The 23,248-nt window shown below is 51.4% G+C and overlaps 1 protein-coding gene across 1 annotated transcript; it reads left to right on the top strand.

Annotated features, from left to right (window-relative positions):
• Positions 1-2,933: 2,933 nt before the first annotated feature.
• On the top strand, positions 2,934-22,427 carry ZBTB47 (zinc finger and BTB domain containing 47). The gene is made up of 6 exons (XM_054273877.1): positions 2,934-3,079; positions 13,897-15,261; positions 18,621-18,768; positions 19,280-19,395; positions 19,735-19,879; positions 20,756-22,427. Exons 1-6 carry the CDS (start codon positions 3,077-3,079, stop codon positions 21,118-21,120), a joined length of 2,142 nt encoding a protein of 713 aa, XP_054129852.1. The 5' UTR covers positions 2,934-3,076; the 3' UTR covers positions 21,121-22,427.
• Positions 22,428-23,248: the final 821 nt, after the last annotated feature.

Genomic DNA, 23,248 nt, shown 5'->3' with positions numbered 1-23,248 from the left:
ACCTCAGTTTGAGGTACTGTGGAATAACAGTAATTTATTTTAAATGGGATTTTTGGGTTCTTCTCCCACTGTTTGAAGGAAATGAGGATGCCCCACCGGGATGTGTTTAAGGCACACTTGGTTCTTGGGAGCCTCATCTGCATCCTACTGCAGTAGGGGAAACTGAGGCACACGGCTCCTCAACCCCTCCCCAAACCCAATAAAAAGACCCCAAGGCTTCGTGGAGGCATAAAACCTCGATTTGGGTTGTTGTGGAGTATCAGCAATTTATTTAAAATGGGATTTTGGGGTGTTCTCCCACTGTTTGGAGGAAATGGGGATGCCCCACCTGGATGTGTTTAAAGCACATTTGGTCATTGGGAGCATCCTCTGGACTCTGCTATGGTTGGGGAAACTGAGGCACACAAATCTCTCACCCCCTCCCCAAACTTTATAGAAAGACCCCAAGGCTTTTTGGGGCAAAAAACCTCAGTTTGGGTTGTAGTTGTTTGTTTATTTAAAAATGGGATTTTGGGGTGCTCTCCTGCTGTTTGGAGGAAAGGAGGATCCTCCACTGGGAGGGTGTTTGTGGCACATTTGATTCTTGGGAGGCTGCTCTCTATAACCAAATGTACCTTAAACACAGTCCCAGGGAAGGATACTAATTCCCTCAAAAGTTAGCAGGAGAACACCCCAAAATCCGATTTTTAAATAAACCAACCTTATTTTACTACAACCCAAACTGAGGTTTTATGCCCCAAAACGCCTTGGGGTCTTTCTATAAAGTTTGGGGAGGGGGTGAGAGATTTGTGTGCCTCAGTTTCCCCAACCATAGCAGAATCCAGAGGATGCTCCCAATGACCAAATGTGCTTTAAACACATCCAGGTGGGGCATCCCCATTTCCTCCAAACAGTGGGAGAACACCCCAAAAATCCCATTTTAATTAAATCCCTGTTGCTCCGCAACACCTCAAATTGAGGTTTTATGACCCAAAAACCTTGGGGTCTTTCTCTTGGGGTTTGGGGAGAGGTAAGGAGCTGTGTGCCTCAGTTTCCCCAACCATAGCGCAATCCAGAGGATGCTCCCAAGGACCAAACATGCCCTAAACACATCCAGATGGGGCATCCCCATTTCCTCCAAACAACAGGAAAACACTCCAAAAATCCCATTTTAATCAAATGGACCTTACTCCACGACACCTCAAATTGAGGTTTTATGCCCCCCAAAAAATATTGAGATCTTTTTATTTGGTTTGGGGAGGGGGTGTGAAGGGTTGTGTGCCTCAGTTTCCCCTGCCATATCAGGATGCAGAGGATGCTCCCAACTAATACTCCAAATGTGCCTTAAAGACATCCAGATGGGGCATCCCCATTTCATCCAAACAGTTGGAAAAGACTCAAAAAAATCCCATTTTAAGCTCCATGACACCTCAAATTGAGGTTTTATGCCCCCAAAAAATCTTGGGATCTTTTTATTGGGTTTGGAGAGGCGGTGAGGTGTTGCGTGCCTCAGTTTCCCCTGCCATACCAGGATGCAGAGGATGCTCCCAAGAACCAAACCTGCCTTAAACACATCCAAGTGGGGGATCCCCATTTCCTCTGAACAGTGGGAGAATACCCCCAAAATCCCACTTTAAGTAAATCCCTGTAACTTCACCACACCTCAAACTGAGGTTTTATGACCCAAAGAGTCTTGAGGTCTTTCTTAGTTTTGGAGAGGGGTAAGGAGCTGTGTGCCTCAGTTTCCCCTGCCATAGCAGGATGCAGAGGATGCTCCCAAGAACCAATGTGCCTTAAACACCTCCAGGTGGGGACATCCCCATTTCATCCAAACAGTGGGAAAACACCCCAAAAATCCCATTTTAAATAAATTGCTGATACTCCACAACACCTCAATTTGAGGTTTTATGCCCCCAAAAAATCTTGGGGATTTTTCATTGGGTTTGTGGAGGGGGTGAGGTGTTGCGTGTCTCAGTTTCCCCTGCCATAGCAGAATCGAGGAGATGCTCCTAATTAATGCTCCAAATGTGCCTTAAACACATCCAGATGAGGGCATCCCCATTTCATCCAAACAGTGGGAGAACACCCCCAAAATTCCCATTTTAAATAAATTACTGTTACTCCATGACACCCCAAACTGAGGGTTTATGTCCCCGAAAAATCTTGGGGTCTTTTTATTGGGTTTAGGGAGGGGGGGAGAGGTTGTGTGCCTCAGTTTCCCCAACCATAGCTCAATCCAGAGGATGCTCCCAAGAACCAAATGTGCTTTAAACACATCCCGGTGGGGGAACACTCATTTCCTCCAAACATCAGGAAAACACTGAAAAAATCCCGGTTTAAGCTCCATGGCACCTCAAATTGATCTTTTATGTCCCCCCAAAAGCCTTGGTATCTTTCTATTGGTTTTGGGGAGGGGGTGAGGAGCTGCGTGCCTCAGTTTCCCTGCCCAGCGGGGTCCCGGGGATGCTCCCGGTGGATGCCGCGCTGCATTGGCGGCTGTGTCGGAGGGTTTGGGGTGCGGGCACAGGGTGACAGAGGGGTGTCCCCCGTGGGGTGGCGGTGGCTGCTGTCGCTTTAAAGGGGCAGCCGCGGCCCCAGCTGATGCGGCGGCTCCAATCAGCGGCCCCGGGGCTCTTGGCAGCCGGAGCCGCCGCCGCTCCGCATTCCTCCGGCTTCCCAAAAGGGGCGAACATGGCGATGGGCAGGATGAGGTGAAGAGGAGGAGGAGGAAAAATATAAAAATTAAATTTAAAAAAAAAAAAAAGAGAAAGAGGAAGAACAATATAGAAAGCAGGAGGAGAGGAAAATGATGAAAAGGGAAATATAGGGGAAAAAGAGGGACGGGGATGCAAGCAGCGCTGGCGCGGTGATTTCCTCCCCCCCCCCCCCTTCTTCTCCTCCTCCAAAAGGCGAAAAAAAAAGGAAAAAAAAGCAGAAATAAGGCGGCCAAAAAAAAAAAAAGAAAAACAGGAAAAAAAAGCCACCAAACCAGCAACCCACCCAACCCACCAATTTCTTGTTTTTTTCATGGAGAGCACAAACCCCAGGCCAGCGGAGGAGGACCGGGACTCCTCAGCGCGGAGACCTTTGCATCAAAATGGTAGAGCCTGAACCCCCCTTTCCACCCGCCTCCCCTTCTCCCTTTTCTCCTCGCTTTTATTTCCCCCTCTCCCTTCCCCTTCCTTCCTCCGTCGCTTCCTCGCTCTGCCGGGGCTTTGCCGACTTCCCAAAGGCCTCGAAACTTGCCCAAATCCCGGCCAGGGCGGCGGAGGTGCATGAGGGAGCGGGGGGGGCTGCATGGGCGATGCTGCATCCAGGCCTGAGGGGACACGGGAGGGGGCCGTGGATTATTTTTTATTTTATATTTTTTGAGGGGGTTGGGGGGTGTAAAAAGCGCAGCCCGGCCGGGTTTGGGCCCGGTGCTGCTCTGCTGAGGGGGTTGCATGGGGGTGCCCCCTCCTGCAAGGTGAGGACGGGCTGGGTTTGGTGGAAATGGCATTAAAAACGCGGCCCCCCCCACTATCACCAGCACCTTTGGGGTGCTTTAGAGGGGGATGGCGGTGCGGAAGGGCCGTGAGGAGGGGTCGGAGCCTTCCCTTGGGAGGAGCCCAGCCCGGCTCGGGGGTCCCTGGGAGGATTTGTGGGCACCCACACACTTTTGGAGCCCCCCAGGCCGGAGGATCCGCTGTGAGGGAGAAGGGGGGGCGCAGGAGCTGCCGCTTCCTCGGCCATTCCCATTCCCCGGATGACTCCATCCTTTTGCCAATTCCTGCCCGCCTCCTTCCCCCCCCCTTTTTCCACGGCTGGTTCCCGTCCTGGGCCCCCTTTTCCCGGCGGGTCTGGGGGGGGGTTTGGGCGCTCCCCAACATCCCGGAGGAGCGAGGCTGCAGGGAGGGCGCAGCATCCCCCCCACCTCTGAAAAAGCGATTTTCTCTTAAAAAATAACAATAATAATAATAACTCCAGAGCTGCTCTCCTGCAGCAGTGACCTATTTTATCGGCCGGTGGAGTTTTTTTTGGGGGGGGTTTAGTTGGAGTTGCGGAGGGCAGGCCCGAGCTGGGAAAGATCCACGGGAAATCCCCCTGGGATGCGCTCCCGGTGCCTCGGAGCCTCCCCCATCCCAAAAAGTGCGGGGCTGGGTTTGCCCCAGCCCTGGCTCCCTGCCCGTCCTGACGCCCCGGGAAGCTCCGAGTGGAATTTTGGAAAGGGCAAGAAAGTGCAAGCTCGGAAAAATGAGGAAAGGATGATGGATGGGATGGGGCTCGGCACCCCAAGACCGCGGGGGTTTAATTAATGCCGGGGTTAAAGTGGTCGGGATTGGGTTTGGGTTCACGCTGGGCCTGTGAAATAAAATCCCGCTGAATCCTGTGCCTGCATCCCTTGCCAGAGGAGATGCTGAGGGCTCGGGGGACACACCGGGGTGTTTTGGGGAGCCTTTCGTGCGCTGACGTGGAGCTGGAGACACCCAGAGCCCACCCCAGCGAGGAAGACGGGGAAAAGTTGGAAATCCAACCTTCCTTCCACACCCTGCCTCGGCAAGAACCAGAGGAAAATTTGCTTTACAAAGCAAAATTCCTCCTTGGAAAGACACGAAAGGGATTTATTATTTATTATATTTTTTTTATTATATTTTTTCCTCTGGATCTGTGGTGAAATCTCTCTGGGTGCAAACATTCTGCCTCCAGCTGCAGAGTTTCCGTGAGGATGCTCAGCCCCACTCCGGGGTTATTCCCGGGGTGGCCGCAGGGTCCCCTTTGCCACCTGGGCTTGGAGTGACGGCGGAGCTTTGTTCTCCCCGGGAGGAATTAACGGAGCGTTCCCTTATCAGCAGGCGAGATAAACGGCCCCGTGCTCGTGTCTCTCGGGTCTGGAGCAGAGATATTGCCACCCCCTCCACAAAAATAACCCGCTGCCGCCTTTGGAGATGGGTCTTTTGCAAAAGACAGGGAGAAAAAACGGGAGGTCGCTTGCCCGAGAGTTGGTGAAATATTGGTGCTTTTTAAGATGCAGGTTTTCCTGCTTGTGGAAAAATAAGGGAAAAAAAAAAAAAGAATCCAGACCTTTTGCGGATGAACTGAATGTGTCAAAACATCAGAGGGTCTTTGAAGGTTTTGGGGGGAATTGCTGATTTTCCTGTTTTCCTTCCTGGAGGAGAAAACTGAGGGCTCTCCCATGCTGCTGCATTTAAACCTTTATAGAGGGGACCTGGTGATGGCCCTGACAAAGTGACTGGGGGTGAAGTTTTTAATTTGCTGCCACATTTGCCTGGCCCCACAAATGTGGGTATTTAGATCCTCCATGTGGTTTGCATGCTAGATGTCATCCTAGATGTCATCCTAGATGTCATCCTAGATGTCCCCTGGCATTCCATGGGTCCCTGTAGAAGTGGAGGAGTGGATGTTGGTGGGCAGGATGAGCTCTGTGCCTCCTGCCCCCAATTTTCCCTTATTTCTAAGGAAATGGGTTGTGTTTGTGGAGGGCAGGGGTGGCCCCATTGGGTTTCCTGTGTGGGGACACACCTGAGGACTTGTCCCTGTGTCCTCTGGGGCTGCTGTCCCCTCTGCAGCCAGCTCAGTGTTCATCCACCTGTCCTGATGGTGAAAACTGGGATGCCTTTGGATATGGGGAAAGACTGGCCATGGTGGCGCAGATGTGATGGCTAGAAGACTTAATTACAACAAACTGTCTTTTTTTATTATTATTTTTATGATTACGTCTTTTGCCTGGAGCCAGGGATGCTGACACCCTGTCTGAGTTAAAGCTCTTCTCCCCAAGCTACAGGAAAAAAGGGTGATAAACATAAGGACAAAAATAATGCATGTTCATAAAAATGTTAAAAGTGTTGGGAAGAAAGGACCTGGTGCATCGAGATCCTTGATCCAGGCAAATGGATCTGAGGGAAGATGGCCAATGGCAGATAATCTTTAGGGTCCCATCCAGCCCAAACCATTCCATGGCTGGTGCTTCCCAAAGAGCCCTGGTCAAGGCTGGGTTAGGATGGATCTGGAGGTGGGGACCATCCCTGGGGTCAGAGCCAGCGTTTGGAGAAATGCTCTGGGATGGGAAGTCCTGCCCAGCGTGCTGGGACAGGTGGAATCTTGGATCTCTGGCAAGTTTGTGGCTGGCTTAGGAAATGCTGTGGTTTTAGGCTTTGCTGAGGGCTGAGTGTGGGACAAACCCTGCAGGTGTCACACCCCAACACGCTGCTGATCCACCTGGAGGGTCGTGGTGGCTGCCCAAGGGATGGGCACTGTGGTGCTGGGCAGGGGATGCTGGAAACCTCATTCAGCAGTGCTTAGAGGAGGAGGTTCCATCCATCCCTCCATCCCTCCATCATCCATCCATCCCTCCATCCATCCATCCATCCATCCATCCCTCATCTCTCCATCCCTCCATCCCTCCATCCATCTTGCTGGGGATCCCAGTCCCTTCCTGCATCCCTGGCTGCACATGGCAGGGGGGTGCCTTGGGGTTATGATGCCCTTGGGCTCTGCACAGGTGACATGGTGGCTGTCCTGCTGCACCCATCCCTGCTCCCAGCACTGAATTTGGGGTTCCTGTCAGCTCTGGGGGCTCTGAGCACCGCCTGTCCTGTTGCATCCACGCCCTCCCTCGGTGGCAGTGGCACTGGGGACATCCCTGGGCTCTCTGGGGTGATGTCCCCTCTGGAGCTGGCCCCTGGCGCAGCCTCTTGGCCGCCAGCCCAGCTGGGGAGGTCAGCCTTGGGTTTTGTCCTCGTTTCCTCCCTCAGCCTTCCCTCTGCTTGTTTGTCTCGGGCAGGAGAGGGAGGGGGACGGTGGCTTTGTGTGTGTGTGCGTGTCCCGTGGGCTCTTCCACCCCAGCAGTGACTCTGAGGGCAGGCCTGCATCCCACAGATGGAGGGCAGCATCCAATCCCACCCCATCCCACCCCATCCCACCCCATCCCATCCCATCCCATCCCACCCCACCCCATCCCATCCCACCCCATCCCACCCCATCCCACCCCATCCCATCCCACCCCATCCCACCCCACCCCATCCCATCCCCATGCCAGCACAGCAGCTCAGGGACATCTCCATCTGCCTGTGCCAGGCACTGGTGGTGCCCCCCTGGCCTGGCTGTCCTGTCTGCCCTCAGAATTTGCCAGGGCTGTGCCAGCTCTGCTGGAATCCACCAGCATCCCTTTGGGATTTAACCCCAGACCTGGCTTTGCCCAGCTCTGGAATCACCTGCAGAGCTTTTGCTGGGTCTGACTGAGCCACACCAGCCCTGACCAAGGGGACAGGGACACACAGAAAGGCGTTCCCATCCGGGGTTTGGTGTCTCTGCTCTCCTGGAGTGATTGGGATTTGTCCTGGGATGAGAATAATGCAGCGTTGCTGGAGCCTGAGTATTTTTGCGGCAGAGGCTGTGTCTGAGCAGGGCACAGTGCTCCACTCCCCACGTGTTGGGATGGGCTCCCAGGGCTTGGCACTGCCCTCACTGTCACCCTGGTGGAACAGAGGGACAGTGTCCTCGATGCCATCGCGGTGGTGGCATCCTCCAGGAGCAGCATCACCTCACTGGGACGATTTGGGAATGGGGTGTGACAGTGGGGTTGATCCATCCATCCTTGGAAATGTCACAGTGGCTTTGCAGCTCTGTGTGCAAAAGGAAAGAAAAGTACCCAGAGCAGCTGAGAGGGTTTAAAAAAAATTTAAAATATGGGGTAAAAAAAAAGGCACCAAGCCATTAACCCTCTGTGGGCTGTGCTGTTGGGAAGGCAGTGCCTGCTCCCAGTGGATGAAGCTTTTGTGTTGCTCATCCTGCTCCTCTCCCCATGCTGCTGGTGGCCATGGCGCTTCCAAAAAAACCCCAAATGAACCTTTTCCCCTTTGCAAAGGAGTCCTCTTGGTTGCAGGGAGACAGGCATGGGGGAAGGAGCTGTCCCTGTTCCATTGCATTGCTGGGCCTGGTGCTGCTACCAGCTCCCTGGGAAAAGCATCCTTGAGCCAAAGCCTGTACAGCATGAATATCATTAATAAAAAATTAGGAACAACCAAAAGGGAGGCGATAAAAAAAAGCCTGTGAAGCATCTGACTGTCCCACAGCTGCACTGATGCTCTTCTTCACCCAGCAGAGGCTGGGAGATGTTTTTTGGGGTGCCCAACACAGGGAGCATCGCTGAGCCCCTTCCCCTCGCCTGCTGTCTGTGGCTGCACATGGCTCTGCTTTGGGCACCTTTAAGCCTTTTAGGCAGCACATAAATAAAAATCACCGCTCGGGACGGTGTCAGCAGCGTCCTGGGGGCTCCGGAGCGGGCCGGGCACATCCCTCGGGCAGGATGCCGGCGGTGGGCGCTGCTCGGGGCCGTGCCGGCCGGCGCCTCGCCAGGCGGGGCTGTGGCCGGGCTATTGTTTTCCCTTCCTGCTTGTTTTTCCGGACAACCCTCTCGTCATTAAATAAAAACACCCGTCGGAGGAGCGAGCAGACCCCACCCCCAGCGCGGTCCCGTGCCGAGAGCACCCACGGAGAGCTCCCCGGGGAGGGAGGGGACAGCAGAGCGGTCAAGGTAGGCGGCAGGAGAGGGACAGGAGCTTTGGGATGTGGTTTATCCCTCTGCCAGCTTCCCAGGCACGGCTGTGCTCCAGGAATGGGTGCTTGGGCAAATGGGATGTGCACGGTCCAGGCAGCGCTGCTCGTTCTGGGCTGGTGTATCCTGGTTTGGGGAACTGTGGGAAAACACATAATTAAAAACAAAAATTTCTAAGGGCTTCAAAACTAGGGAGAAAAAGCTGAAAGTTTCATGCAATGGTATGGTGACAGGAGAGGGACAGGAGCTTTGAGATGTACTCGGTCCAGGCAGCGCTGCTCGTTCTGAGCTGGTGTATCCTGGTTTGGGGAGCTATGGGAAAACACATATTTTTTTAAAAAGTCTTCTAATGGCCTCAGAACTAGGGAGAAAAGGCTGAAGGTTTCATGCAGGGGTCTGGTGACAGGAGAGGGACAGGAGCTTTGGGATGTGGTTTATTCTTCTGCCACCATGCCCCAGGAATGGGTGGTTGGGAATTGGGATGTGCACGGTCCAGGCAGTGCTGCTCGTTCTGGGTTGGTGTATCCTGGTTTGGGGAGCTGTAGGAAAACACATAATTTCAAAAAAAAATCTTCTAATGGCCTCAGAACTAGGGAGAAAAGGCTGAAGGTTTCATGCAAGAGTCTGGCAACAGGAGAGGGACAGGAGCTTTGGAATGTGGTTTATCCCTCTGTCACCATGCCCCAGGAATGAGTGGTTGGGAATTGGGATGTGCACGGTCCAGGCAGAGCTGCTCGTTCTGGGCTGGTGTAATTTTGAAAAAAAAATCTTGTAATGGCCTCAAAACTAGGGAGAAAAGGCTGAAGGTTTCATGCAGGGGTTTGGTTGCAGGAGAGGGACAGGAGCTTTGGGATGTGGTTTATCCCTCTGCCCCAGGCATGGCTGTGTTCCAGAAATGGGTGGTTGGGCAATGGGATGTGCACGGTCCAGGAAGCGTTGCTCATTCTGAGCTGGTGCATCCTGGTTTGGGGAGCTTTTTTTTTGAAAAAATATCTCCTGATGACCTCAAAACTAGAGGGAAAAGGCTGAAGGTTTCATGCCAGGGTCTGGAAGGCAGAGGGCAGGTTGTGAGAGGCCAAGGATTAAAACCGAAAGCGCGAGGTTTGGGGTTTGTAACTGTACCCCTTTGTGTCATCCGAGATTTTTTCAGATTTTTAATCTGTAAAAATGGGGGTTTAATGTTATTTCTTACTTCAGCAAAAGTCAAGCTTTGACATTAAATAGTTCCAGCCCATTCTTTTGTCCTGAAGTGCAGCAATGTCCAAATTGAGAAGAGGGCATGGGGGACTTTTTTTTTTTTGAGGAGCAAGTGCTGACATTGTATTTAGCTCCTTATTAAAGCACTTTTCTTTAATGCAATTTAATACTGAAGGTCAACTATGAATGCTTTGGTGGTTGGAAATGATACAGAAAAGCAGATTGCTTTTTTTTTTTTTGGTACATCTTGAGGGTGAAAAATTTAAAGAAATCCCCAAATTTTGTGCTGAATGGAAAGTGGTTCACAGGCAGCTGGTCTTGTCACCACTTAAATGTGAATTTTATGCCCTAAGACCATTTGTCCTTGTGCTTATGTGGGAAAGAATTACTCATGGTCCTCGATGCTGTGGTGATGAGGGCGCTAGAAATGAACAAATAATTAATTAAATAAAGAAGAGGCTGGTGAAGGTCAGAGATGATCTTCTTGGGGGACTGAGGATTTGAGTATTTAAATATATCCAGAGTGGCCCAGCCTTCTGGTCCTTTGGGGAGGTTTAGAGCTGCAGGAACATTTAGGGATCTCATTCTCAATAGCTGCTGAGAGAAAGTGCTTTTGTCATAGTGCACTGATTTAAATCCAGCAGCAAACACCTTTCAGGGCAGGTGTTGGTGGGGCTGTTTAGGGAAACTGAGGCACATGGTGGGGTGCAGGTTGGGATTTTTGGTGGTTTGGCTGGAGAGATGCTGCCCTGCCCCTGTGACCATCAGCATCTCCTTCCACCACCATTCCTCACTCATCCTTTCCTTCCATCCCCTGCCTTCGGGGCTCCTCCACCCCCCATCCCTCACCCCGAGCATCCTCCCCATCCTCTGGCCGTCCTCTTGCCCCAGAGGCTGTTTTGGGACGGGACTTTGGCAGCACCACGTGAAAACTCTCTTAAAATAGAGCTGGAGGGCTGCGTCAGGGCGGGGAGGGCTGGCTGGAGGCACCGCCGGCCCCTCGGGGTGAGGAACTCACGGCCACGCTGCTTTCTAATAATTTTAGGGGTGTTTTTCTGCACTGATGATGCCAGAACCTTGCTTCGAGGTTGGCAGTGTGTGGTGGGGCCAGTTTGAGCGTTCCCCCTGGTTTAGTGCATCCAGTGAGCTGCCCAGGTGTGCAGCAGGGGATGGTGATGCGATGGGCAGAGCCAGAGGGGCAGAGTGGTGGAAAAAAGCAAAACTCGTGATTCTTTTCCTTTTTTTTTTTCCTTTAATATGTATTTTAATATAAGAAATATTAAAAGGGATCTATATTTCAAATATTTGCGTTTTCCCAGAGGAAGAGCCCCGGATTTAACCCTGCCATTAATCCCCATTAGCCAGGCTGCTCCGCTCCGCTGGAGCCGCAGGGGTGGCAGCTGCCAGAGGGGCATTTTGGGGCAAGCCGGGGTCTTTTTGGGGATCTCACCCCAGCAGGCGCCTCTCGTCTCGGCCGGGGCTCTGGCTGCGGGGCAAGCTCACGAAAAGCATCTGAGAGCAATAAAGAGCAAAAGGCTCCCGCTGACAAGCCCGGGCTGAAGTCACCGGCGGGACGCGGCCAAGACACGCATTGTCCTCGCCGCTGCTGGGACTGATTAGAGCCGCCTGGCAAGGAGCGCCGCTGGGTGAGGGATCAGCCCCCTCTGCCAAAAATCCTCCATCCACAGGGCAAAAAAAGCAGCCTTTTGTTTTCCAGGCTGGGCAATGCCGCCCCACAAACCCATTTTCCTCTATTTTGCACCCATTCCTTTGCCGCTGTACCCCAAGCTGGGGTATCCTAAATGAGATGGATCCCCGGAGATAAAAACTGAATTTAGGTTCTTTTTTTCAACCTGGCAAACAGCAAACTGCTCTGCTGAATTCCTGCTGTCTCTTCAGTTTTTCTGATATTTATTATATCCTTAATTATTTTCTGCATGTCTTGGAGGGGGGAGGGCTGCGCCATCCAAGATCTCATCAAAATGTTCTTGGCAGTCACGAGAGGCTTGGGAAATGGTGAAGGTGGATGGATGTTCCAGCTGGGATGGATTCTGTAGCAAGTACATATATAATGAATGTTCATGTATTTATATATTTATCTATTTTTTATATATAAGTAGTTTAACTATATATAAGCATGGATGTATAAAATATTGAAAATATTAAACATATATATATAGAAATTATAAAAAGTATATAAAAATATGTAAACACCCAACCCTTTTACTACCTCTTTGCCCTGCTCCTGGCTGCAGAGCCAAGAATTTGGAGCAGAACTGGTTTTTCCATGTTTTCCCTGGGTGCCAGCACTTGCTGGAATTCCCCAGGGCTATCAGGACCATGCAAAACTTGAGATCCGTATTGGTTGGATGGGTTGGTTGTGGAGCAAAAATCCAATGAAAATGAAAAAATTTGGCAGAGAGGGGAAAGAATTTTTTTGCTTGTTGGGAAAACAGAGAAGAAAACACCCTTTTTTATTATTTAAACATTTTTGTCTGTGTGTCCTTTTGCCTTTGGCTCACCAGAAAAAAAAAAAAAAGACAAACAGAACGTGTCTTGCTGGAATTTGTGTGTTGATCAAGAGCTGCCATTTGTTCCAGAAAAAATAGGAGTTGAAAATCTCTTTTTGGAGCAGGAGATGCAGGATAAACCTGGCAGGTTGAACCCTCCCTCTCTGCCACTGTTCTGCACCATGTCCTTGGTCACATCCTCCAAAGGTCAGGAAAAAGGGTGTTCTGGGGTCTGGGTGTGTCCCACCTTCTTTTAATGCAGGACACAGGATTTAGGGTGTGGGATATCCCTTGGATTTGGGATGGAGCAGGCAGACTCATCCTGGGGCTCAGGTATGACCAGGAGAGGGGATGAACACCAGGGATGGTCTGGACCTTGTGAAATACGTGAGAGTTGGATTAAATACCCAGAAAACTCAGCCTGGGGAAGGTTGGCAGGGCAGCATTTCCCAGCGTGGGGGTGCTGCTCCCTCACTTGAATTTTTCCAGGTAGTGCCTTTCCCCAGGCAATGGAAAATGAGCATTAAGAAGTGCATAAATCATGCCAATGGATCCAGCTGTGAGTGAGCTGCTGTCGTGAGCGAGAGCACGCGGCGTAATTCAGAAATATCAGAGGATATTGGGCTTTGTGTTATTGTCTGCAGAAACAGGGAGCTATAAAATCCTCATTTCCTTTTATTTATGGGGTTGCATCTCAGCAGGTGCCTTAAATTGGCTTCCTGATTGGAGCAAATACCCACCTGAATCTCCATCTGGTTCAAGAGGTCAAGGCATCCCCTGTCCTGTGTGACATCTCTGAGTGAGTGTGGACACCTGAGCCTGCCTTAGGACCTCCTGGGTGGCCATGGTGCTTCCTACAGACCTTGAAGGGTTACCAGTGAATGCTGTGTGGCCCTGAGCTGCCCTTTCACTGGGGCTTCTCCTCCTTGGTTGAGTCTTCTGGACTCAAGCAGGTGATGGAGCTTCTTGGTTGGTGTCTTCAAGCTGGGCCTGGTGGTGGAGCTTCTTGGTGTTCCAAAGCTGGGGCTGGTAGTGAAGCATTTTGGTTGACATGTCCAAGCTGGGGTTGGTGATGGATTTTCTTGGCTGCTATCTCCAAACTAGGGTTGGTGATGGAGTTCCTTGGCTAGTATCTCCAGACTGGGGTTGGTGATGGAATTTCTTGGCTGATATCTCCATACTGGAGTTGGTGATGGAATGTTTTGTTTGGTATCTCCAAACTGAGGTTGGTGATGGAGTATTTTTGTTGCTATCTCCAAACTGGGGCTGGTGATAGAGTGTTTTGGTTGGTATCTCCAAACTGGGGTTGGTGATGGAGTGTTTTGGTTGGTATCTCCAAACTGAGGTTGGTGATGGAGTGTTTTGGTTGGTGATGGAGTGTTTTAGTTAATATCTCCATACTGAGGTTAGTGATGGAGTGTTTTGGTTGGTATCTCCAAACTGGGGCTGGTGGTAGAACTTCATGGTTAGTGTCTCCAAGCTGGGGTAGGTGACAGAATGTTTTGGTTGGCACCTCCAAGCTAGTGCTGGCAGTAGAACTTCTCAGGTGACATCTCTGACTGGGGTGTGCATGGACAGGGATGGATGGCATGGCCAGAAGGGCGTTTTTGGGGGTAGTAAGAGCCCTGAATGATTTTATTTCTTTCCTCCCCACAGCTGATAGTCGAAAAAACGACTGACTACCCTTCGGCTGAGTACTCCCTGGTGGAGGATGTAGCCCTCCACTTCACGTGTTTGATGGACAGACTGAACGAGCAGCGCCTCTTTCAGCCGGACCTGTGCGACGTGGACATCGTGCTGGTGCAGCACAAGAGCATCTTCCCGGCGCACAAGGGGGTCCTGGCAGCCTACAGCCAGTTCTTCCACTCCCTCTTCACCCAGAACAAGCAGCTGCAGCGCGTGGAGCTCTCTCTGGAGGCCCTCACCTCGCAGGGCCTCCAGCAGATCCTCAACTTCATCTACACCTCCAAGCTGCTCGTCAACTCCTGCAATGTGCAGGACGTGCTGAACGCGGCCGCCGTGCTGCAGATGAACAACATCGCGTCCTCCTGCCAGGACCTGCTGGACACGCGCTCGCTCAGCCTGGCCACCGACATGGCCCTGCCCGCCGAGGGCTGCGCCGGAGCCCCGCCCTACTACTGCGAGATCAAGCAGGAGGTGGACGCCCCCCACCCCAAAATCTACGCCCGGGAGGGCAACGACCCCTTCTCGGTGCGGGTGGAGGACGGGACGGGCAGCGGGACGCTCCCCCCCGGCCCGGCCAAGCAGTACTACAAGGAGGAGAAGGATGGAGGTGCTGGTGCTGTCTGTAAGATGGAGGGTGAGGAGTCTGAGGAGGACCTGGACAGCCAGGGCTCCTACAACAGGGAGCAGATCATCGTGGAGGTGAACCTCAACAACCAGACCCTCAATGTCTCCAAGGGCATGGAGGGGAAGGCGGCCGCCAGCGAGGCGGCCGTGATGGGACGGCCGGACGGGGATGGGCGCGACACGGAGGAGGACGGGGAGGAGGAGAATGAGGAAGGGGAGGAGGAGGAGGAAGAGGAGGAGGATGCGGAGGTGGGGGAGGAGGAGGAGGAGGAGCGCAGCGAGGAGGAAGATCTGGAGGAGACGACGGAAGAAGAGGATGATGACGATGAGGATGCCTCAGAGATGAAAAGGGAAAAGAGCGGGCAGCCTCGCAGGGGCAGCCGGGCATCCAAAGCCACTAAACCTGCCATGGCAACCAGGTCCCAGGAGATGGCCAAGGTGGAAGAGGAGGAGGAGGAGGAAGAAGAAGGCCAGAGGGGGAGGAAGAGAAAGAAAGAACAAGATGGCTTGGGCCAGAAGGTGAAGCTGGAGGAGAAGCAGCATTATCCATGCAAGAAGTGTCCGCGGATCTTCAACAACCGCTGGTACCTGGAGAAGCACATGAACGTCACGCACAGCCGGATGCAGATCTGCGACAAGTGCGGGAAGCGCTTCCTGCTGGAGAGCGAGCTCCTGCTGCACCACCAGACCGACTGTGAGAAGAACATCCAGGTGAGCAGGGATCCATCCAGGGCGTGGATCCCACCAGGGTGAGTGTCCCACCAAGGGGAAATGCCTTACCCCAAGGTGGAGCATCCCACTAGAGATGGATGTCCCACCAAGGGGGGAATACCCCTCTAAAGTGGATGGATGTGCCATCGAAGTGGGGACATCCCACCAAAGGAGGAGCATCCCACCACTGTGGGACATCCCAGTCAGGGAAGAGCATCCCAAACACCGTGGAGGTCATCCCAACCAGCTACACCATGGGATGGACTTGTGCTCAGATAATATTGGTGTTGCAGTTGGCACATGTGTAGTGGTTTTGGTTGTTAATTTGAGATTTTGAGAATTTAAGATGTGAGATTTTTCTTCTATATGCAAAACCAGCACAGCATGGCAGCTGGGAGGGAACCTTCCTTCACCCATGACTTGTATTCAGACTCAGGAGGATCCCACAGTGGCCTGGAATCAGAGGATTTGTGCCACAGGGCTGTGGCTTCCCTTTGACTGCCTGGGTGGAAGCACAGAGTTAATATTTGAGGAGTAATTTTTCTTTTGAGTTTATTCAGTTAATCTGGATAAAACACTGCGAGCCCTTGATGGAGACACACTCCAGCATTCCCACCCAGGCTGAACCCATTTTAGCTTAATTTGAAGATTTGCTGACAGGAGTTAAAATGGTTTTAATCTGCCTTTTGTGCTTTTTTTGTGTGCATTAGCAAATTTCTGAGTGCGTTTGACATCCACGCATGGCTCGGGCTTGGTGTGGCCTTCCCCTGTGCTAATGAGATCCTGTGTAACAAATTGACTTTGTTAAATCAGTGCAGTTTTGGGGGGATAGGGAGGCACCCAATCAGAGCAGCAAACACGTGTGTTCCTGAAGATCCCTCCAAATTCCCATCTCTTAATTCCTGATGAGCTGTTTTACAGGATGCTGCTGCTAATAATTACAAATATTATATAATATACAAATAAAAATATTATATCAAAATACAAATATTATATATTACAATATATTGAGAGCTTTTTGCATCACCCTTCCCACCAGTGGCCAGATTTTGAATGATCTCACAGCTCTCCTTGATGGAGGTAACACAACCCAAGAGCTGCTGGAGCCCTTCACTGATGAATCCCAAATAAAACAGGGAATGAGGCAGATCTTGGCAAGCAGGGAACATGGAAGCAGGAACAGTCTTGGTTCATGGGTGAAGCAGTCACTGACCCTTTGGTGCATCTTCCTGACAGATTCACAGCTCTGAAGTTGCCTTTTTTGGATGCTTTTTTCCAGAATGGATGAGTGTATTTCCAATACCTGCATGGTGGTGGCTATTTCAGGGCCTAACAAAAAAAAAGTTAAAAAGGAATTTCACCAGAATGTTTGTTCAGCTTCATATGCTTTCCAGCTGGATAACATGGGGCTGTCACCTCATTGCTTGTTTTTTGTTTTGCCCCCTCCTTTTTATCCCTTTTCTAAATGATTTTGGAATAGAATGAACCAGAACTGCCTGTATAGTGACCTCCTTCTGCACAAAAAGGGATCATTGTCTCCCACTTAATTAAGCATTTTTAATTTTACAAATAGCCAAATCCACTCCATTTGCTCTTATGATATTTAATAACTTTATCAACATCCCATGGAATTATGTCTGGGTGGAAAAGGAATTTTTTCAGCACTCTGCCTATAATAGTTTTTATTTCTTGTGTTTTAATCAGATCTATGGAGGGACTGTCTACCTTTTCTCAATTTGATCTGCTGCTTTCTTTCCCTGTTTTGTACTCAAATTTCATCCATAAAGCTTTAGGATTTAAGAACCATCCTGCTCCCTGTGTTCATGCCCCATCTCCATAATGTGCATCCTACCTCTACCACCTGAAAAGTGATTCATCCTTTGCTTTATTGAGTTGTCCCTCAAACTCTTTTTATTGCCAGCTTCAGGATGGTTTTCCTTTTAACCTGCAAGAATTTATATCCCCATTTTCCCCTCTCATTTGGACATTATTTCCATATATTTTGAGTGATGATTTTCAGCAGTAAGTAAGGACACAGAGCTCAGTCCTCCAGAGTGTTTGGTCTCAGCCCTGGGGGGTTTTCTACTGCTGCTGTTTTTCTCTCTACCTTTAATTTTGAAATTCCCCTGCCTCTTTCATTTTAAGTGGAGAAAATGGATATTGATGTGTCTTTGATATCAGGCTCTGGTCCTGAATTTGCCCTGAAATATCCCTTAAGACAGAGATAAATCTGTTCTGATCCATGGAAATACGTACTTTGGAACAGCAGGACTTGGAGGACTGCTCATGTTGACATTTGAGCGTGGCAAGATGAAGATGAGGAGGCTTGGGAATGGCTCTGTGACCCAAATTTTCCCTTTGGGGCACCTAAATATAAATATATATGGAAAAATACAGCGACTTCACAACATAATGGTGTGTTTTCAATGGTATCACAGCAAAATTTGGTTGAAGCCCATCAAGGAGCCTCTGTTCCTCTGGGAAGGAGGAGAAGTGGAGGAATCCTTCCCCAGGTTTACTGGTACAATTCAGCCACGTTATTGCAAGATGCCTTCAAGGCATGAATTATTTTCTCAACAAATCTGCAAGGAGAGAAGGGATGGTTTTATCCCTGTTGACCAAGAGGAATGTGAGCCGTGGACAGGTGAAGGGGAAGGAGCTGACCCTTGGCTCCTGGTGTGGTTTCCTTGGTGGATATTTCTCTCCTGTGTTTTCCTGAGCACTGAACTGGTCTCACAGGCCTCCAAGAGGTTTCACACAGAAGCTGGAGCTTTTCCTGGGAACTTCCAGAGGAACATTGAACTTATTGGAGCTGAAATGATTCTCTACCTTAACTTTTTGGGGAAGACTTTGCGTGTCACGTTCTCCTTGTGCTGATGGACTGGTGGTTTGGGCCCATTTTGGTCCTTTTGGATATCATGGAATCATAGATCTGTTTGGAAAACCAATTTAGTGGTGAAGTATCCATTATATCTGCTGAAGACTGAAGTTGTGCTGCCCTGGATAGGGATTATTCTTCTTTTCATATTTTTTGCAAATTTCCAATGCACAGAGGGTTGGGATTATTTTATGTAACATCTTCATTTAGGAATAAAATTCCCAGCTGGGAATAGGGCATGAGCTGTTGTTTATCCAAATCCTGATGCAGCCATTGATGAAAATTCTACATCCTTCCCTGGAAGGTCATTGCCCCTTGCTCATTTTCATAGAAATATGAAATTTGGAGGTTTTGAAGTGACAAGGTCTATAATCTGGTAGATGTGGTTTTTGATATCAGCTGTATTTTTCACCATGATGTTCCCTTTCCATGGATGAAGCAACTTCCCCTGCTTCCCTGACTGTCTCCTGTGTCCTTGCAGTGTGTGACGTGTGGGAAGGGGTTCAAGAAGCTCTGGTCTCTCCATGAGCACAACAAGATTGTCCATGGCTATGCAGAGAAGAAGTTCTCCTGCGAGATCTGCGAGAAGAAGTTCTACACCATGGCCCACGTGCGCAAACACATGGTTGGTGAGTGTGGGAGGCACCACGGGGAGATCTTGCTGGAGATGTTGGCCCATCAGTTCAGCAATGAAAGGTGTTTTCTGTTGCTGTCATGTTGGTTTACTCTTGGGTGAGCTTTCTCACATCCTCATCTTCAAATTTGGTCTGATACTCAATGCTGAATCAATGTCTGCTCAGTGCTGGGTTTGGACGTCGTGCTGGGGAATCCCATTTATTTTATTGATCAGAAGTGATCAGAGGAAGGTTTGAAGTGTAAAAGGATCAGACCACATCAGTGCTGGGCTTTGAAAAGCAAATTGCATGTGACAACAGTGGTTGGGTCCCTGGGTCTTGGAACCGCCAAAGAGATCCAAAAGAATGGCGGTTTGGAAGGGAAATGCTTGAAACGTCGTTGCCATTTATCTTCCAGAGGTGCTTTGGGTTTGCTGGGGTTGGACACTGGGAGCCAGAGCTGAGGTGTGGGGAGGTGGGTGGTGGAGGTGTGTGGAGGCTGCTGACCCGCCCCTGTCGCCACCAGCACACACCAAGGACATGCCCTTCACCTGTGAGACCTGCGGGAAGTCCTTCAAGCGCAGCATGTCCCTCAAGGTCCACTCGCTCCAGCACTCCGGGGAAAAGCCTTTCAAATGTGAGGTAAGGCAGAAACACTGATCTGGGGAGAGATCTTCCGCTCCCTGGGGCTTCCACTGTGCTGTGTGACAGTGCAGCTGTAGGGATGATCCCACACTTTTCCAAATTTTGCATCACCTCCTGGTTTGAGAATCCCACCAACTTTATGATGAAACTTGTCCAAAGCCAGGATCTGTCCCCAGTAGATTGCCTGGACTTTGCACCCACCCAGCCTGCAAGCCTGGCTGGGTATGTCCCAAAAAGCCTGTTTTGGGGGGAAAAAACAGAATTTCCTTGCTGCTGGTGATTTGAAGGGAATGTGGGCATATTTTGGGTGCTCATAACAACTCCTCACCCCCACAGAACTGCAACGAGCGCTTCCAGTACAAGTACCAGCTGCGCTCCCACATGAGCATCCACATCGGCCACAAGCAGTTCATGTGCCAGTGGTGTGGCAAGGACTTCAACATGAAGCAGTACTTTGATGAGCACATGAAGACACACACGGGTGAGACCCGCCCCTTGCCTGGTCCCAGATCCCTGCAGGCAGGCTCTCCCTGGAAGGAGTGATGGGATGGGGGTGACATCTTTGGGTGGGTGGCAGGATGGGGTTTTGGGAAGCACTGATAACGCCCCAGTCAACTTGTTCAACAAGACTTTTGGAAGGGCTTACAATGGTTCATGATCTCTGAGCTGGACACACGGGAGGAATACCAACAAGATCTTCTCAAAAAGTCAGAACAGCGCAAAGCTTTGCTGGCAAACTTGAGAAAAATCAGGGAGCTTTGGCAAAAGGTTTAGTACAGCATTCAACCAACATAAAACACTTCTCACTAAACTTATAACTTCAGCATTAAACTTGGCCCTTTCAACTTAGCAAACTTTAAACATATTTGATGTTGAGGTACTCAAAATATTTCAAGGAGAGGGAATTAGAAGAAGAAGAAAGAGAGAAAGACAGAAAAGCACATATAGGTAGCACATATAAGTAGTTGGTAGCACAGGTTACCGACTCCTGGGTTCAGACAGGACTTTGAAGATGTAGGTAGGGTTTAGGTGAACATGATGGCCTGGTGTTTGACTTTAAATAGCCCTTGGTCCTCAAGGGGTATTTGATCCTCCCCTTTCTCCCACATGGGACTTCTGGTCATTTTGCCCTCAGGAATTGGATTAGGGGAGAATGGGGCATTGCCTCCCTGTGTGCCATGGCTGACAGACGCTGCCAGGCTGGGATACAGGCCCTAGGGCTGGGATATGGGGCATTCACTGCCTGACCAGAGCAAGGCACACACATGCATCCCAAAATACCTCGAGACATCAAATCTCCTCTGTCTCTGACACCCAACCTAACCAGCACCTTCTGTCCCTCTGCTCCCACCCTCAGGGGAGAAGCCTTACATCTGCGAGATCTGCGGGAAGAGCTTCACCAGCCGCCCCAACATGAAGCGGCACCGCCGGACCCACACCGGGGAGAAGCCGTACCCGTGCGACGTCTGCGGCCAGCGCTTCCGCTTCTCCAACATGCTCAAGGCCCACAAGGAGAAATGTTTCCGCGTCACCAACCCCCTGGCTTCGGACACGGCCGTCCCCCAGCCCGCCACCAGCCCGGCTCCGCTGCCCCCCGGCCCCGGCGTCTCCCCCCTGCCCCTGCCGCTGCTCCATCCTCTGCCACAGACCCTCCCTCCTCCTCACCTACCGCCACCCCCTCCCCTGTTTCCCGCGGGGAGGATAAATTCCAACAACAATTAGGTGCCCTCCCCTCACCCCCCCGGCCATGCGCCTGCACGGACTGCTCTGCCCTTCGGGAACGCCTTTCCCCCGGGGAGCCAAGGCTTTGCTTGCTCTCTACCCCCCCTTCCTCCTCGTTTTGGGGTTGTTTTGGGTTTTTATTCCTTTTTCTCACCCGTCATTCTCTGCAGAGAGGGGGAGCAGGAGGAAGCATCCCCCTGAGGAACGTGGGTGTTGGGGGGATCCGCCGTCCGTCCGTAAGGGTGTAGGTAAAAGGTGTCACTCTCAGTTTCATCTTCCTACATGCTGGCATCACCTTCCTGCTGGGATGCTGGTGAGGCTGGGAGGAGCAGGATATCCGGGCTTGAGCTTGCTGGCCGGTGCATCAATATTTCAAAGCTGAATTCTAGTTAGTGGTGCTTGAATCCCTGTACTGTAAAGCTGGTCTTTCAAGTCAGGCTCTTCACCCACAGGGTTGGAAGGTGGGCACCCCAGGGGAGCCCCCCACTGCCAGCCCCAGTGGCCTGTGGCGAGCGAGCAGGTACCCATTGGAAAGCCATGAGCATGCCCTCGTTAGCAGCCCACAACGCGTCTTCCTTCCCTACAGCAGGTTTTCCTCCTCCACAGACAAAAGCACAAACACCCACCTTGCATCTCGGGGCATCTGCGACTCGCTGTCGGTTCAGTTCCGGGGTGCCCTAAGGGAGCTGGGTTCTGGTGTGCCCTTTTTGCTAATCCCAGCAGGAGCTGGGCTCCTGGGGATGCTCTGGAGCTTGGGAGCTGATCCTGGAAGAGCTCAGGTACCTTTGGGACCAGCAGAAGGGGAGCCTGAGACAGAGGAGCAGGACGCTTCTGTTTCTTGGCAGAATCGGCCCAGAATAGTGCCTTAACAATCTGAACAAACCCCTGAGGGATGGGTGAGCTCCAGGTCGGTCCCACTGCAAGGTTCAGAGCTAAAGCAGGACCATGTTCAGCCTGGGGATGATCATGTCCCAGTCTCCAGTTTGTTGCCTGCTTTGCTCTCCCAAGCTTCACTTCTTCTTGTGGTGCTGGCATCCGTTGCCCTGTCTTGGTTTGGGGGGACCAGAGGGGACCAGTGAGGGTTGTGGTTGTTTTGGTGATGCCCTGTGGTGTTGCTTAGTGCTTGTTGAAGATGTTGAAGTCAAGCTGGTCTTTGGTTTCACTTACAAATAATATGGCTGGCTTTATGCTGAGGAGGAGGAGAAGAGGAAGGCTTTGCTGTCAATGTTTTGTTGGGCACTGAGGTCCCAGCAGGGTCTCTCACTGCTGTGCTCTGCCCCAGGGTGCCATGCATTGTCCTGACCATGGCTGTGGGGAAGTGTCCCCTTTGGAGTCAGAGAGCACCCAGCATGGGCAGAGAAGGGCTGGCAAGAGGTGGGGGATGTTCCAGCTGATCCTGTGCTTCTAAAGCTGGTGTGGGGCAGGTCATGGAGGAGGTGGTGGAAGCATTGTTGGTAGGTAAGAAGGAAAGAGGTCACTGAATGGGCTGCAGGAGCCTTTTCTCATATGCGGCTTGTGCTGGGTGACAGCAGAGTGCTGGGGACAGGGAGCCACACCTGGCTCTGAAAAGTCTTGGTGCTTTGTGTCCTGGACCAAATCAGCAAAGCACTTGGGCAGCATTGGGGCTGTATCTGCAGAGATGGGAGGATCCATGCTCAGGGGCTTTGCTGACTGGGGACATGCAGGAGCCTGATGGGGACAGGACCAGGGAGCATCTGCTGTTGTCCTGAGTGCTCTTTGAGGTGTGTGGTGTCACGTCCTGCTGAGTGCTGCTCCACTGGTGTCCGGCAGCTTGGGAAAGCTGACTGATGTTAGCATTTTGGAGCCACAAAGCCCTTTTCATCTTCGTGTTGGCTGGGATCCTGTGGATCCCCAGCATGGCTCTCAGTACCAGTGAGCAAGCCCCCATCTCCATCTGCTCTGAGCACGAGGAGGTGGCTATGGCAGAGCTGCCTCACCTCACTGACCTTCTCAGGTGGGTTCCAAAGGCTTCTCTGCTGCCTCCCTCCATGACCCTGGGGCTCGTTGGGATGGTGCAAAGCCTCAGACACACCTGTGAGGGATGAGGATCCTTGGGGCCATTGGCTGTAGGAAGGGACCATGGCCCATACTGGAAGATGTTTGCTTT

The sequence above is a fragment of the Melozone crissalis genome, unplaced genomic scaffold (assembly GCF_028551555.1).
Source record: "Melozone crissalis strain CALT ecotype California unplaced genomic scaffold, PUWL_Pcris_2 ptg000016l_1, whole genome shotgun sequence".
In the NCBI taxonomy this organism is placed as follows: Eukaryota; Metazoa; Chordata; class Aves; order Passeriformes; family Passerellidae; genus Melozone; species Melozone crissalis.
Note: the sequence above shows the minus strand (reverse complement) of the source record. Positions and strands in the feature narration are given on the sequence as shown.